An 18,557-nucleotide genomic window follows, 5' to 3' on the forward strand; every position below is an offset into this window, starting at 1 on the left:
AATAATAATAATAATAATAATAATAATAATAATAATAATAATAATAATAATGCATTTCCAAGTACCGTATTCATTTGAAACTCATACTACAACTCAAGAGTTTTCTAATTTATGTATATTTATTAGTTACAGCTCAAGAGTGTTTAACTTATGATTATCAATTAGTAATCACTAATAACTTTTTATTTTCCTTTCTTTTATAAGGTTGTACAATTTTGCTCATTAAAAACATTAATGTAGTTGAAGAGATTTGCGATTTAAATATGAAGAGTTAATATAAATGTTATAATAGATATCTTAGTGTTTTTATGTTATTAAAAGTTACAGTTTTTATTTTTCATATTTTTTTATTATTCGTTGTATATATACATTTTTTAATACAAATATTATAATAGATGTTTTTCTATTTTTATGTTACTAAAAGTTGCAGTTCATATTTTTGTTCATACGTTTTGTTACCCGTTATATTATCATTCATTTGATATATAATTTACACAATTTTAAACAGTTTATAAAATTATCAAATAATTGTATATATCACAATGACTTAAAAATTAAATTATAATGTTTAATAAAGCTAATATGTTAACTATATGCTTGATTTATTACTAACATTTTGTTTTAAAGTAGAAATATTAAATAATAATTTTATAAAAGTTATTATTTTAACTATATAATTCTATTCTCGCGCAACGCACAGGGATTCGCCTAGTATGTATATATTCAAACAAATTTATATGTTAATTATGATACAAAAGTTATTGGTGTTATTATTTCTTTTTTCTAGATTTACAAGTGTTGTAGTCATCCGAGCGGTCACTTCTACATTAAAGACGATGTTTAATAACCCATGGAGCTCATGGAGGGATGTTGACTTAATTAACTGTGAGGCATTATGGAGGCACCTTAAGGTTTGTATTTAGTATTTTTTTTTTTTAATTTAATATACTAGATCTTGTTGTGTGGGACGTGGATAACTGTATGAGTGATATTTGTGTAGGGACTGTTGATGGGTTTTGTACATAAGAACATTCCTATGTGCGCATACAAACCCTAATGCTTGGATCTAGGTTTCTCTAATTAAACATGCATTGAATCCAATACTCCTAATGGCTAATTAGGTATAAGAACAATTCAAAACCAGAGTTAGAATCATACCTTGAAACACTTGTTTGATCTTCTTGATCTTGGAGCTTTAGAGTTACAATTGTCACTCCTCTAATGGCTTACAAACACCAACTAGCAAAGAGAATGAGTTGAGAGATAGGAGAGAGGAGGAAATCAGCCAGGGTATCCTTGTTGTAGAGGAGATATCGATTTCCTATCCCAATGGGTCTATTTATACTTGTAAGGCCCCTAGGATTTCACCCTTAAACCCTAATTGGATAACTTAGACTCTAAGCAATCCCAATCCTTTCCATAGATAAGCCATGGAAGATTTTATGGGTATCCTTAGCCCTAGAAATCGTCCATCCTCTATCATAGAAGGATTTACAACCTAAAGTGTAACTATCAAACAATTGACAGTTTATACCCTCTTATTTAATTAATCTCTTTAAGTCACCAAATTAATACTAATTAATCTATGACTTATATTAATCAGATAACAATATTATTATTCCATATATTATTCTCATAATATATTAATAATATCTATTCTCTCATAATAAATCATCCTACCAAGTTACTATGGTGAAGGCAACCCAAAAGGACCATGCACAATCGGGTTAAATACTTGCCTAATATAGTTGCAGTCTTAGACACTATTCCAACAGTCTCCCACTTGGATAAGTCTAGTAACTATATGCACAGGTATAATCCGATTTGCAATCGTAGCTCTCAAAGACGCTGTCAAACTCTGATCAATCTTGTCCTTCAGATAAGGGATCGTACAGTCCTCTGTTAGATATCATGCTGACAATTCTATGGAACGATTAGTCTAGCATTTGGTTTCTCGATCTCCGATTTATTTGACATAGAACTTAATCGAACACATCAATTCAGTTCTGATCGGGCCCGGCACATAAGTCAAATCAAATCATCGAGCGACCGAGATATCACTTTCTCCTTCTTAGGATAAAAGTTACAGATAAACTTCGACTTATATGCATTTACTTATTCATTAATCAACTATACACAACAATGCGTTTTATAACATCGAGTTACCAATGGGTTTTCGCATTATCAATGTACAATCAATTAGCAAATAACAAACCATATATCTAGGTTTTAAGACTATATGATATTATCGTCTTGCGATCACCCTTTATCTATCACATTCCATAAGGTGATTCCAGCAAGTGCGGGTTTGTTCCAATGCTCAAAACTAGTTCATAAGCACTCATGAACGTTGCAGCAATCTTTTGCTATGTCTAAAACCATTTAGACAATCTACACACCTATTCATGACAATCTTCATTCATATCTACTTCCGACATATGAACGATTGTGGACAATTTGAACAATTCAATTATTCTTAATAAACTCAATTATTCTGGACGTCAAAACATGCAAAGTGAAACAATAGTTAAACAATTAACATAAGACAGTAACATTACTCATAAATAAAACTCCTTTATTTAATCATCAAATGTTAATTACATTTATCTATTATACGTTTCTAATACTATCTAATCTATGCTAATATCATCCTTCAGCCCAATACTCCTAGCATGCTGTAAGTGCTTTACCCTACTTAGTCCCTTCGTAAGCGGATCTGTTGGGTTATCTTCTGATGATATCCTCTTCACTACGAGCTATCCTTCTTCTACACGATGTCTAATAAAGTGATATTTTCTGTCGATATGTCATGATCTACCATGATCTCTTGGTTCCTTGGTCAAGGCAACCGCTCCTTCATTATCACATAAAATCTCCATGGGCTCCTTTATGGCAGGTACAACTCCAAGATCACCAATGAAGTTCTTCAGCCATATTGCCTCCTTCGACGCTTCGCTCGCTGCAATGTACTCTGATTCGCACGTTGAATCAGCTACGGTTTCCTGCTTGGAACTTTTCCAAGTCACTACTCCTCCATTCAGGGTAAATACCCAGCCCGACTGCGAACGGTAGTTGTCTCTGTCGGTCTGAAAATTGGCGTCACTATACCCTCGCACCTTCAAGTCATCACTCCCTCCGAGGACTAAGAACAATTCCTTCATCCTCCGAAGGTACTTAAGGATATTCTTCACCGCAATCCAATGAGCTCTGCCAGGATTCCCTTAATATCTACTAACCATGCTCAAAGCAAAGGCTACATCACGACGAGTACAAGTCATAGCGTACATGATTGAGCCAACTGCGGAAGCGTATGGAACTCGGCTCATTTCATCTATCTCGGCTTCGGTACTCAGACTTTGAGTCTTACTCATCTTGGCATTGCTTTGTATTGGTAATTCTCCCTTCTTCGAGTTTTCCATATTAAAACGTTTTAGTACCTTCTCTAAGTAAGTGTTCTGACTAAGTCCTATTAATCTTTTACTTCTTTCTCTTACTATCCTAATTCCCAAAATATAGGAAGCCTCTGCGAGGTCCTTCATAGCAAAGCACTTCCCGAGCTAGGACTTAACCTCATGCAAGGTCGGGATGTCGTTTCCTATGAGTAATATGTCATCGACATATAGAACGAGAAATCTTACTACACTCCCACTGGCTTTGACATATACACACGATTCATCTTCGCTTCGTACAATTCCAAACTCGTTGACTTTCTCATCGAAGCAAAGATTCCATCTGCGAGACGCTTGCTTTAGTCCATAAATGAACTTCTCAAGCTTACACACTCTATTCGGATGCTTCGGATCCACAAACCCCTCTGGCTGAGCCATGTAAACATCCTCAGCCAACTTCCCGTTAAGGAAAGCGGTCTTGACATCCATTTGCCAAATCTCATAATCATGAAATGCGGCAATAGCTAGCATCACTCTAATAGATTTTATCTTCGCAACTGGTGAGAAGGTCTCTTCATAGTCAACTCCGGGAGTTTGAGTAAAGCCCTTCGCAACCAATCACGCTTTAAACGTGTGTACCTTTCCATCCACGTCGGTCTTCTTCTTGAAGATCCATTTGCACCCAACGGTCTTACGTCCGGGCACATTATCAACCAAATTCCAAACTTGGTTATCATACATGGATTGGATCTCGCTATCCATTGCCTCTTTCCATTTCGTAGACTCCGGGCCTACCATGGCTTCCTTATAGCTATTAGGTTCATCAAGGTTTATTAGTGTACTATCACTAATATACGTGTCCCCTTCGGTAGTAATATGAAAACCATATAATTGGGGTTGGACTCTAACTCTTTCGGAACGTCTAAGAGGTAATGATACCTCAATTGGTTCAACCGGAGTTTCCTCCTCGGGTTGAGTGCCAGTGGTAAAGGTTCCTTCATCTATCGACTCTTGAATCTCTTCAAGATCAATTTGCATCCCACTATCTCCTTAGCCTATAAGTTCTCGTTCTTGGAAAACTCCTCTCCTCGCAACAAAGACAACATTGTCCGTCAGTCTATAGAAGAGATATCCAAAGGATTTCTGCGGGTAGCCGACGAAAATACATCGCTCATTACGAGGTTCGAGCTTATCGTGAGTATCTCATCTTACGAAAGCCTCGCAACCCCAAACCTTGATATGTGCTAACGAAAGCGCTTTCCCCGTCCACATCTCGTGAGGTGTTTTGGCAACCTTCTTAGTAGGGACTCGGTTAAGGATATGGGCGACAGTCTCTAAGGCATACCCCCAAAAAGAGATAGATAGCGAAGCACGACTCATCATAGAGCAAACCATGTCCAACAAGGTTCGATTACGCCTTTCTGCCACACCATTCAATTGTGGTGTCCTAGGTGGCGTCAATTGCGAAACTATTCCACACTCCTTAAGATAATCGTGGAATTCAAGACTTAGGTACTCTCCTCCTTGATCGGAGCGAAGCATCTTGATCTTCCTGCCCAATTGATTCTCCAATTCATTTTTGTATTCTTTGAACTTTTCAAAAGTTTCTGACTTTTGCTTGATTAAGTAGATATACCCATATCTACTATAGTCATCGGTAAAAGTCACATAGAAGAGGTTTCCATCCTTCGTGGTAGATCTAAATGGTCCACACACATTGGTATGTATGAGGTCCAATAGACCCTCACCCCTTTCGCACGTACCAGCGAAGGGTGACTTATTCATCTTTCCAAGTAAACAAGACTCGCATGTGTCATCTTCCCTAAGGTCGAATGACTCCAGCACTCCATCCTTTTGGAGTTGGGCTATGCGTTTCTTGTTGACATGTCCAAGACGACAATGCCATAAGGATGCCTTATCCATACTATTGGAAGAATCCATGCATAAAACATCATTTCCCAAGTTATCAACAATCATAACAGTTTCATAAATTCCATTACATGGTATAGCTTCAAAGTAAAAGACACCATTTAAATAAGCTAAAATAGAACCATTCTCATTATTAAAAGAAAATCTAAAACCTTGCCTAAACAAACCATGAAATGAAATGATGTTTCTAGCCATTTCTGGCGAATAGCAACAATTGTTCAAATCTAAAGATAAACTATTCCTAAGCACTAAAGAATACACTCCAATCTTGGTCACAGGCGACGATCTTCTGTTCCCCATGATTAGATTTATTCTTCCATGCTCCACGTCTCTACTTCTTCTTAGTCCCTACACATTAGAACAAATGTGGTAACCACAACCGGTATCAAGAACCCAAGAAGTATCATGAGATGAATCGTTAGATTTAATTGTGTATATACCTGCAAAAGACGGCTTGATCTTTCCTTCCTTGATGGCTTGCAGGTACTCCGGGCAGCTTCTCATCCAATGTCCTATCTTGTGGCAGTGGTGGCACTCTGCCTCCTTCGGGTTAGGGCATGGCTTAGCGGGATCAACATTGGTCCCACTAGAAGAGGCACCATCTCGGGATTTCACCTTGCGATGGTTCTTAGATGAAGCCTTCCTCTTCTTTCCCTTTCCTTGTCCAATTGCCAAGACAGGAGCGGCGGGCGGATTGGGAGTTGGTGCAACAGACTTCTCCTTGAAGTTTCTCTCAGCGACCCTCAAGAGACCTTGGAGTTTGCTTAGGGTGAGCTCTTCTTTGTTCATGTGATAGGTCATCCTAAATTGATTGTAGCTTGGAGACAAAGAGTGAAGCACCATGTCGATCGCCAAGTCTTCCCCAAAGTCAACGTTTAACTTGCGAAGGCGGTCGACATACCTTTGCATCTTTTGCAGGTGCACGGTAAGAGACTCTCCATGACCCATCTTAGCAGAGATCATGTTAGTGAAAATCTCATAACGCTCTTGTCTCGCGTTTTGATGGTATCTCTCCAATAAGTCTTGGTGCATTTCGTACGGATACATGTCCTCGTAGTACTTTTGGAATTTGGGGTTCATAGTTGCGATCATGATGCAATGTACTTTCGTTGCATCACGCTCGTGAGTTTCGAAAGTGGTCATTTCGGCGGGAGTAGCGATTTCGGGGTTGATTTTCTCGAGCTTCTCATCGAGGACATACTCCTTATCCTCATAGCGAGAAATCGTGCGAATGTATCTTATCCATTCACTAAAGTTCGTTCCATCAAAGGTGACCTTTTGACAAAGGCTCATCAAAGTGAATGAACTAGCAGCAGCGTTGTTAGCGTTCGACATCTACAATAGAAAGGACAAAGATTGATTAGAATGTGAATCCCTAATTATCACCCAATAAGAAAAATTAGGGCTAGGATCCAACAACAATATTTACATATTAGAAAAGGGATGTCGTAATCTAACATGCAAACAATTTGAAGGTAGGTGAATGACGATTCACTAATTCTCCACCATGAAAAACATAACTTTAAGTCCTAAATGTATTGAGAATTCCTAGGTTCGGATGAGATTCATTGAAACTTTTCAATGGCATGTTTAAATCTCGATATGCCCCTCTTGTTTGTGACTGGGATACCGAGGATCACAAAGCGGGTGTGAATTACCATGCAAATTCACATGGTGCCTTCATTGTAACGATCACCTATTTGATGTGTCGGTAAACCACACACGCTCCATCGAACTACGATAAACAATGAATCACCCTTTGCCACCTTCTCTTAGAACCAATTAGTGTGCCGGTAAACCACACACGCTCCACTAACTTCTTAGCAAGGTGCAAAGTGTAATTTCATGGGATTGTATCAATTCACTTTTCCTAAAGTAACTAAGATTGGGAAATTTTATGAAAACATGTAGTTACTTCGTATTTCATATTATACTTTTAAATAGAGGATGAGGTTGCCCTATCCTACCCGTTCGGCTAACGACCCTCCGACGATCAAGCAAGCGGTGGGTGTGAGTGTACACCCATTAAGCGCCATTTTATAGGCCGCAACCTTATACCCACCTTATAGACCGGCTTCATGAATGAGGCCTACTAACGGTAAGACTAGCATTTAAGTTATACATATATAGATATTAATCTTGTAATATTATATTAGTATAGGGTTGTATTTTAAACTTGTAAAATTCTAGGGTTTGAAACTTAAATTGTCTAAATTAAACTTTTAATCACAAAACATAAATTTCTAAACTTGAGGGCAAGTTTTAAACATTTAAAACATAAATGATCAAATAACAAATAATTCAAATTAACAATTAATCACATAATTATCCATATTTGATTTCTTGAAAAACAATTTACCAATTTAATCAAAATAATTAATAATTATCATATAAGGAAATTAAATAATTTATTAATTGATAAATATCTTCAATTAGATCAAAAATATAGTCATATATATCATAAAATCGGATTAGGGTTGATCTAATATGGTTAAGGTAAGTTTCCATAAGATAAATATGAAAAAAATCCCGTTTTTGGCTCTTCCTGACGCTTAGACTCGCCGAGTACCCAAACTGGACTCGTCGAGTCCATGACTCAGAAACACAAAATTTGAATTTTGCAGTCAGCATTCAAACAATTAAGCATCAATTTAATAGAAACCAATCTAGTCTCTGATACCACTGATGGGTTTTGTACATAAGAACATTCCTATGTACGCATACAAACCCTAATGCTTGGATCTAGGTTTCTCTAATTAAGCATGCATTGAATCCAAGACTCCTAATGGCTAATTAGGTATAAGAACAATTCAAAACCAGAGTTAGAATCATACCTTGAAACACTTGTTTGATCTTCTTGTTCTTGGAGCTTTAGAGTCACAATTGTCACTCCTCTAATGGCTTACAAACACCAACTAGCAAAGAGAATGATTTGAGAGAGAGGAGAGAGGAGGAAATCGGCCAGGGTATCCTTGCTGTAGAGGAGATATCAATTTCCTATCCCAAGGGGTCTATTTATACTTGTAAGGCTCCTAGGGTTTCACCCTTAAACCCTAATCGGATAACTTAGACTCTAAGCAATCCCAATCCTTTCCATAGATAAGCCATGGATGATTTTATGGCTATCATTAGCCCTAGAAATCGTCCATCCTCTATCATAGAAGGATTTACAGCCTAAAGTGTAACTATCAAACAATTGACAGTTTATACCCTCTTATTTAATTAATCTCTTTAAGTCACCAAATTAATACTAATTAATCTATGACTTATATTAATCAAATAACAATATTATTATTCCTTATATTATTCTCATAATATATTAATAATATCTATTCTCTCATAATAAATCATCCTACCAAGTTGCTATAGTGAAGGCAACCCAAAAGGATCATGCACAATCGGGTCAAATACTTGCCTAATATAGTTGCAGTCTTAGACACTATTCCAGCAACTGTATCAATGGGAAGTAAAGTACACTGATAAAGTTATCAATTTGCATGGGAGGATGTCATGAAAAGATGTTTTTCTAGCACTTTGAAAAATGGACAAGATGAATCAGTTAGACTTCCAAAGGCTAAAAACATCAATGCATCATTAGATTTATCCATTCTAAAGTCATTCACCTAGAATGGATAAGATCAGAATATCAGAAAGAAATTATTGATAAAGTTTGGAACATGGACAAATGGAAATGTAAGTAGTATTCTGGAAAGAAAAATAGAAAAAAATGGAACACTGATCAATTTCCAAACATTGTTGCAGTTCTATCCCTATTTTACATCATAGAAAATTATTGGCAATATATTTTGTAAAATATGTTAGCTTTGTTTGGTTCTATGTATCTCATTTTTTTTTTAAACATATTGAACTAAAAAACCAAAAGAAGGCACTGCAAACACCGAGTACACTACACCTAAAGCTAGAATTGTTATGGTATTTGTAGAATGCTTAATAATCTAATTAATTATTGTTTGATGATATATAATTTGATTTTAATATATACTAACTGGTTTATGTAATATAGAATGCATATAAGGACATTATGCTAGTGAGACATGTAAATGATAGTGACAACCATCCTCCATATGATCATTAATTATGGGTTGAAGCTAGTGGAGGGATCAAGAAAGGAAGATTGCCTCGATTTGGTTCTATGGACGATCCATAAAGGAATTTGGTGCCTTCTCTAGCAACCCCAAGTACATATACGGATAACTTAGAGGTTTGTTTATTCCTTTTTGCTGATATATTTTCATATTTTCCTTATTACCTGTTGTTATTTGATTTTCCTATTTTACTCCTCGAAAGTACTGATGGGTTTTGATACAAAAATAAAAGATAGTTTTCATAAAAATCGGGCAACGGAAGCTTAAAATAACAAGTTTATTTTCGAGTTTATAACAAAACCAAACCATCTAGGATCCATTTATAAATGTTATAATGATATTAAAAACAACCATAGAGTATTTTAGAATGACAACCTTTGGAGCCTTAGAACCCACTTAGTTTTGGCATGTTAGTAAAGATAGAAATATCAAAGAGTTTGATCTTCTCTACAAGTATCCAACATTAAGATTAAGGCACTTAGAGTCCTAATTCCTTCTTGTATTCTTGAGTGTCATAAGCCTTTAATCACTTAACTTAAATAAGTACTAAAGGAGACAACTCTAGGAAGATTTAATCACCAAAACTAGATTCAAAAAAGAGAGGTGTGATGGGTAGAAGAGAAGCTATGACTTCTTTCATTTTGAGAGAAAATCCAAGACAAAAACTAACAACTTTTGAGTAGAACACTTTCTTATATATCACATGCATGCATAAAGGCTACTTCTTATTTTATTATAAAGAAATACTCTACAAAGAGAGGCATGGGGGACAAGGAATGGAGGTTGACAAGTAACGTCCATACTCTCTTAAAAGTTGTGAGATTATGGCATCATAAGAGACAAAAATTATCAAGATAGCTTCTTTAACTCAAATACCAAATAACTTACGTAATCATGGTTAACCAAAGTGTCCAAATGTGACAACCCAAAATTTTCCATCAAGTTCAGTCAAACACTTCATTAAAAGTCAAACTCATTGTTGTTATCTTTTAGCACAATTAGGAGTTTATTTGAGCGTTCTGAGCCTTGTACACTTGAGGAATAAGTGTCAGGGATTATCTGCTGAATCTATAGCTCAAAGAATATGTCTGGAACACCTTGACCAGGAGTTCATGGCCACCACATGGGATTTTATGGCCGTAAACTCCATGTGGGTAGTAAACTCCTCCTATAAGGTGAAGTCTTGGCTATTTTGTTCATTCCTTTCCTCCTCTTGGCCCAAATCCTCTCAACTATCATCCCGATCTTCGTCCATGATCTTCAAATCTCGTAAGTTTATTGTCTTAACTAGTTGATATCTTGCATGAACTAGTAATCTTACATGATTTCATCCGTGAAATCATTCCATTTTGTAGATCTTCAAGTTTCACCAAGAACACACACTAGTGTTCTTGACCAAAACCGACCATTCAAGCTCCTAGATCGTAAGTACTCTTTTCGAACTCATTGTACACTAGGTTTAACATGTTTAGGGCTTAGAAAACATAAGGAAACACATGAATCAAGGAGTTTACGGCCAAGACATGTTCTTGGGCCGTAAACCCCTTTTAAGGGTGAAAATGACACCCTAACACCTTAGTAAGCCTTGGAACTTAGCATAGAAACTTACACCATTGAACTAGGGACTTCATTAAATGATTTGGTACTTCATACCATGAGTTTATGGCCGTAAACTCATGGGGAAGTGGTCCCCAGGCCGTAAACACCATACAAGGCCATTCTTGGACCTTAAACCCACCCAACCTCTTGTTTAAGTCTTGGAACACTTAACCACTTGAGTCATTATAGCTTTGAGCCTCATTTGGTGACCCAATTGAGAGTTTACGGCCAGGAGTAAACTCCCCTGGGCCGTAAACTCCAACAAACATGGTCCATTGACCATAAACTCCCTTACAAGGCCTTGCACTCCTTTGTTGCAACCCAATAGCCTCCTAACACTTTGACTAAAGTGTTTTCACCCATTAGGATGTTTATACTTGTCTAATTACTGTTTAAATCACTGATTATATATATATATATATATATATATATATATATATATATATATATATACATATGTCTTCATATGTTATTAGGATCATTGTGTGTGTTTAAGCCTTCACTTGACACCGAACACGTGTCCGACACTTCCATCCGATCCACTCACTGCAGGTGAGTTCATACCCCTTAATTAATCTTTTAAATGTTTTCTAAATGTTTATAAATGCTTTATGGGTGGGGGGGGGGGGGGGGGGGAATACAAGCTGAATCATGCTAGTTGTTGTATCAATCACATGTGATTAATAACTAGCATGCAAATGGATTTACTATACATTAACTGTTTTACCAAATAGATTTCTTCAAATGACTTTCATAAACGTTTTTACATGTTTAAAACTATTTATCAAATTGTCTTACATACTGTATGTTTCCTTTCAAACTCAATTACAAATGTGTTTCAAACAAAGGTTTTCCTTATACTTAAATTGTCTTATGAAACAAAATACTTTCCAATCGTTTTATAAACTGACATCAAGTCATCGTTCTTAGTATTAAACTTTCAAAGGTTTTACAAAACTTCTTTTATGCTTTTATATTGTCAAATGCATGCCTAGATATGTATAGTTATATAAATAATGTTTAAAGGACTTAGGACGGTTAGCTCGCTTTATTTCCTTTTCCTTGTTGGGATGTGGCCTTGTCGCATCGGTTGCTCGTCCGAATGTCGTCTAAATATTAGTTTTATATCATGTATATATATAGACATAAAAGTTCCAGTAGTCAGTTCAGTACCTTTGGGTAGCAAATGTATACTTTCGGTGATACACGTACATTACTACTAACTATAATAGGTGTAGTTAAGAGATACTACTTACCATTCCAAGTACAAGGAATCACACAAGAGTCAGTTCATTCATGAGTCTATACTAATACATTACATGTTACATGAATACGTTTACATAGATACGCTTACATGCATACGCTTACATGAATAGGTTTACATAGATACGCTTACATGAATACGTTTACATAGATACGCTTACAATATACGATAACAGAACATACATAACAAGGTGCTATATACTGGAACAAGTTCAGGATCTAACTATTCCAATGAATGACTAATGCATTGTGATAGTTATATTGGGTATACATGATCATAATAATGTGGATGTTCACTGCTTGCAATCATGCAGGGGTCGTGTTTGGTTCCCAAAATCTCTTGACAGGGAGCGTTTAGTATGGGATCTAACCATCACATAATGCCTTAACCCTCAATTAAGGCAAATTAGTACAAAAGTAGTCACTTATTACAAATACTACAGTACTTACATTGTATATATGACAATTACAAAAGGATAAAACTCCAGTTAATATATTATTAATACCTTTACCATGTGTCATATTCACATAATCGATGAGGTAGATTAGATAATAATAATAATAATAATAATAATAATAATAATAATAATAATAGTCGTACAGTCGGGTGTTGGTAGAAGGCTACTTTCAAAACAGTCGGGTCTTGGTAGAAGGCTACTTTCAAAACAGTTAGGTATTGGTAGAAGACTACTTTTTATACTAGTAGGAATCATAGGGATTTTCTAGAGTTTTCAAACGTTTACAATTACTTACAAACATTTTCATACTTATACAAACTTTTATCCAAATGTTTACAAGTCTTTAGTTCACAGTTTTACAAATCAAAGACACATCAATACTTATGAATTCACCACCTTTATTGCTGATACTCGCTTTCAAAATAACTTGTATTCTCAGGTCACAAATAGACAGGCACAAAGACCAGGTTTTGTGAAGACGGAGCAGTCAAGACTCCTCTTTTATTTTGATTATTCGTTATGTTGTCTTATACTTTGAAAGAACACACTTGTAATTAAAATTATACTATTAATGCAATGGATGATGTTGTTGCTTGTTTACTACTTTATATTATTGTGATACATTACATGACGTCCTCCGCCCCAGAACGTTTCCGCCGTTCTTGGTTTTGGGGTGTGACACCAAAACTTTGTACCTAACTTATTAAATCAAAACATATAATATAATAACTAGTTATACTCTCTTTAATTACTTTTCACATAAACAATAATTATTCCATAATTAAATACAAGAGTTGATATTATTTGTTAATAATTATGTTAATAAAAAATATACAAATTATGCCAACTTGATAAAGGTGTGACCCTATAGGATCATATGTTATAAACAAAAATGATTCTTGAGCATATAGATCCAAAAAGTACAATGACATTTTTTGTTGGTTCAACTTGAAATTACAATGCCGACCTCTTTTCCTATTTTCCTCCTTAAAAGTACAATGTTGTTCTTGGTTTGTTCATCTTAAAAGTCCATTGCTAACATGTATTCCTCCTTGAAAGTATAATGATATTATTGGTTGGTTTATCTTGAAAGTACAATGTTGACCTATTTTCATGTTTTCCTAATTCTTCCTTGAAAGTACAATGCTATTCTTGGTTGGTTCATATTAAAAGTTTAATGCTAAGCTATTTTCCTCCTTGAAAGTATAATGTTATTCTTGGTTGGTTCATCTTAAAAGTATAATGCTGACCTGTTTTCATGTTTTCCTAATTGCTCCTTGAAAGTAGAATGCTATTTTTGGTTGGTTGAGCTTGAAAGTACAATCATAACTTGTTTTCCTCCTTGAAAGTACAATGCTATTCTTAGTTGGTCCATATTGAAAGTGTTGTTGGTTCTTTTCGGTGTTGTAAGTATTTAGTTGTTATTTTTTGGACCTATTGTTATTGTTCATATCATTTAAGTTTATATTTGTTAATTTACTTTTTAGGTCATCATGAATCGAATATGTGAAGAGATGAAGGGAGTACTTAAGTTGGAACATGAAGAAATGAAGCAAGAGCTTTTGGCTGAACGTGCATAAATTGAAGCACAAAAACAATAAATTGTGAACGTTGGTACTTTTGACTTTTATGACTTGGTTTCAATACTTTGAAATCGAATATGAATATTCATTTTGGTAGTTGAATTTTAATGTTTTGAAATCAAAATTTAATGTTCATTTTGGTAGTTGAATTTAATGTTTTGAAATACAATATCAATATCTTATTTATCTTTGTAATATAAAATTTGATTTTAGTTTGTGAATTTTGATAGTGACAAATAATAAATCATTAAATATATTGTTAATGTAAACAATTTATGACAGATCAACGAAAAAATTGCAATGAAACTAAATAGTGCTATGAACATTTACGACAATATAATTGATCGTTAAAATCGTCGCTATTATCTAGTTAGCGATGGATTTGCGAAGGATGTTAGGTTTTTCAAGAACATTATGCTAACAGATATTTAGTTGATAATCTGTCTCAAAAAAAATAAATTTTCATCGCTAACTTTCAGTGATAAATCTTTTACTGGCCGTTGTATTCTGTTGTTGACTTGTCACTGTCACTGAAGGTCATTAGCGACGGGTTTCCAACAGAAATTCATATTGCTGATGCCTATAATTCTAGTAGTGTGTTTATGATTTAAATTGATCAAGTTCTTATTCCATTAAGTCATCTGTTGTTTGGTCATGAAAATACTTGGTTTAACCTTACATCCACAATAATGCATGTGTATGAATTTAACCATTAAGGATATAATTAGTTGAGCGGAATGTAAGCTCAAAGATGTTGGTTTTGCCAAAATCTAAAATTGTCCCATAGCTTTGAAAATTCATATAGAATCATTGGATGATCCAGTCTTCATACATAATATGTCCCAAAAAATGTATGAATGACTAGTATCATCTACACCAAAGGCTTGATTTGATTCCATCTACAAATGTGGGAAATTGCATCAAATGCATGATAGTTATGTATTTTTTAAACATAAATGATAATACAACATTGTAACTTATAATTTAATACTTAGATACTTAGGTTAATACATAATGATATTTAAATAATTATTAAACTAAATATATATTAAAACTAAATCGAATTAATAATTTTTACCCATTTAAAAATGAGTTGAAACCAACATACTAATTTTAGTTGGATTCACATTGGATTGATGGGTCTCATTGGATTGATGGGTCTCATTGATTTTTGGCTACTCTAAAAAAACCATGGTGTGAAGAACCGAGGCTCTTGTAATCTTCCACCTCACCACACACTCATCTCGCCTTCGGGTGTGAACGCACCACAACCTTAGTGTAGATGGTACATATTTGAGGGTTTTACACTCCAAATGGTCGTGTCCAAGAGGACCAAGACATGCAACGACCGGGTCTGGATGTTTCGATCGATCAATCTTTGTCTGTGCTCACTAGTAAGGACGTTTTTTGAACTTTTGTAGGGAAGAACAAATAAATGTATTTTATTGTACAACTGACAAACTTTTGTAATATAGTGTGCATTCCGTATCAACAAACATGGGCGTGTCTCTGGGACCAGGTAAAAGTCGTATTATAATTTATGATCTTGTGTTAAGATTTGATAAGACCATAAAATAATTTTAATTTTTGCTATTTTTTACATACAATACAATCATACAATACTACAACTTTTAGTATACTTAAATATTTACATACAACCCCACATCAATAATTTCAAAAGGCAACCCATTATCTTCAAAGGCCTTTCATGCACCAGTAATAAAAGAATTGTGGTTGACTTAGACTTGAGATTGGTCACACAAAAAAAAACACAACCCTCATCCACCTTAAAAGAATCCGATCAGCTTCTTACCAGTCATACCTCCACCAGGGCTAACCAGACAAAGTCACAGCCAAATTACATTTCTTTCTTCCACCGGAAAAGTAGCCAAGAATCCGACACCACCCCTTTTGCTAGCTTCAGTTCATATGTAAGCTAAACAATTAAACCTTTTTCTCTACAATAATACTTTTCATATATGTATTCCACCGGAAAACTTTTTTGACATTTGTAATCGTCTTCTATAGAGCTCCCGGATTGTTGTTGCGTATAAGTTCTTGCGATGACACCTGAAAGTAAAACAAATGCTTCACCAAAAGATTCAAAGAAGCCACGTTTGACCGATCAAGCAGCTTCCGTCAAGAGAAAAAGATTCCGGCGAATCAAAAGTGCCCCACTTGCGGATTCTTTTGGTACCGATTTCAAAAAAGCCGTTGCATCTCTTCCACGACCCAAGTCTATTTTTGACCATTTTTACCCGAGTTACTGGAAGATAGGTATCGTCTTCTTCGCATATCTAGTTGCAGGTATGGTTTGCTTTCATCTAGCTAGACACCAGATTTCCGGAAAGAAAACAAACAGCATACTCGATGCACTTTACTTCACTGTTGTAACAATGACATCAGTCGGATATGGAGACCTTGTTCCCGCTAGCACTCTCACAATACTTCTCGCTTGTCTTTTTGTTGTCTCGGGGATGGTGATTGTCGGGGTTGTTTTAAGTAAAGCAGCTGATCTTTTAGTCGAGAAACAAGCAAACTTGCTTGTGAAAGCGATGCACATGAATGAAACTATCGGTGAAGCAGAAATCCTTAAAAAGATCAAAACGAAGAGCGTGAGACACAAGTGTATAACCTTGCTTGTGTTCCTTCTTGTATTTATGGCTGCAGGAACAGGAATTTTACTTTCTGTTGAGGATTTGAACTTCATTAATGCGTTCTATTGTGTTGTTGCGACGCTTACTGGACTTGGTTATATAGATAAATGCTTCTCGACAACAGGTGGACGTGTTTTTGCTCTTTTTTGGATCTTGTTAGGTACTCTCTATGTAGCTCAATTGCTGTTTACTTTTGCTTTATTACACACTGAAAGAAGGCAACGATCGTTGGTCAAATGGGTTCTTAAAAGAAAAACAACGGTTTCTGACCTCGAGGCAGCTGATTTTGATGGTGATGGCATCGTTGTGTAAGTAAAGATAATTAAGAACCATTGTTTAACATTCTTGGAGATAATAAGACTCTTACATGGTGTTTAATTATGTATTGTTCGTTTAAACAGAGCTGCTGAGTTCATTGTCTTTAAGCTAAAAGAGATGGGGAAGATCAATGAAGATGATATCACACCCATCATGGATGAGTTTGAGACACTCGATTTTGACAAAACTGGAACGTTAACTGTGTCTGATCTTCTGTTTTCTCAATCGTCTTTGCCGGCATCTGACGTTTTAACATCCCGTGTATCATTCTAAGGCGATGCTGGTAACAAAATTTTGAAAATCCGTACTTTTATACTATATATGTATTAGGGGCATTGAATATATGAAGTTTATGGTTAATTTGCAACCAAATCTATGTTTTTGTTCGATTTACAACGCCTAAGACGTTGGATATTCGAAATATCTGTACTAAAAGCCGTGCATATAACTCATATAATTCTTAATGAAGCGATGTGAATTTTCGAGTCCTATATATTATTCCATATAAAGATCTGGAAAGAATCATGCTTAATGCAGGTTCATACGCATGTAAAATATTCCACATAAAGATGTTGAATCATATAAAGATGCTGAATCATGGGTGAAAAAAACATTATAAAAATTCAATGATTACGAACTATATCTTATTTCATTGCTCTGTTATAAAACTTACACCGATAAATATGATGTGACGTAGAAAATAAATCAACTATAAATTGTCCCACCCACCCCATTAATAACTTGTGGACCTTAAATCTTGAAAGTATCGTTATTTACTGCAAGTTATTATCAATAAAGCAATTTGTTAAAATGTAGCTCTGGAGATGGATTATTAAATTCATTATAAATCGAAAAGTAATATCATAAAAATATTTTGTACGGAGGAAAAGAGTACACGCGCGTAATATATTCTTTATAATTGTTGATAACATGATTATGTCGGTCCTAACTCCTAAGAACACAATTTGTAAAATAAACTCATTATCCTATATTGCTATTCACACTAGTGAGACGATGCCGGGGCACTTTTTTTTTTTTTTTTTTTTTTTTTTTTTTTTTTTTTTTTTTTTGAGGTGGGGTGGGTGGGTGGGTTTTGGTGGGTTTGGTTCTACTTGTACTTGACAATTAAACAATACAGTCATTAATTATGTGAAATTCAGTTGGTAATTTAAAAATAATATTAAATGTTATAGAGTTGAATGAAAAATATTTTTCATTTTTATATTTAAAGTTATAATAAACATTAAACTATAGA

At 35.0% G+C, this 18,557-nt stretch overlaps 1 protein-coding gene across 1 annotated transcript; it reads left to right on the forward strand.

The window, feature by feature from the left end:
- Window positions 1–16,036: 16,036 nt before the first annotated feature.
- Window positions 16,037–17,793, forward strand: LOC145017993 (two-pore potassium channel 1-like). The gene is made up of 3 exons (XM_078975935.1): window positions 16,037–16,258; window positions 16,356–17,292; window positions 17,386–17,793. Exons 2-3 carry the CDS (start codon window positions 16,391–16,393, stop codon window positions 17,573–17,575), a joined length of 1,092 nt encoding a protein of 363 aa, XP_078832061.1. The 5' UTR covers window positions 16,037–16,258; window positions 16,356–16,390; the 3' UTR covers window positions 17,576–17,793.
- The last annotated feature ends 764 nt before the right edge of the window (window positions 17,794–18,557 follow it).

Source organism: Lactuca saligna, chromosome 9 (genome assembly GCF_052625555.1).
Source record: "Lactuca saligna cultivar CGN05327 chromosome 9, ASM5262555v1, whole genome shotgun sequence".
Classification (NCBI taxonomy): Eukaryota; Viridiplantae; Streptophyta; class Magnoliopsida; order Asterales; family Asteraceae; genus Lactuca; species Lactuca saligna.

Bases quoted from the DNA above. Each gene is read 5' to 3' on its own strand.
- LOC145017993 (XM_078975935.1), top strand. From the start codon at position 16,391: ATGACACCTGAAAGTAAAACAAATGCTTCACCAAAAGATTCAAAGAAG. The intron at 17,293-17,385 runs GTAAGTAAAGAT...TCGTTTAAACAG, and splicing joins GATGGTGATGGCATCGTTGT to AGCTGCTGAGTTCATTGTCT.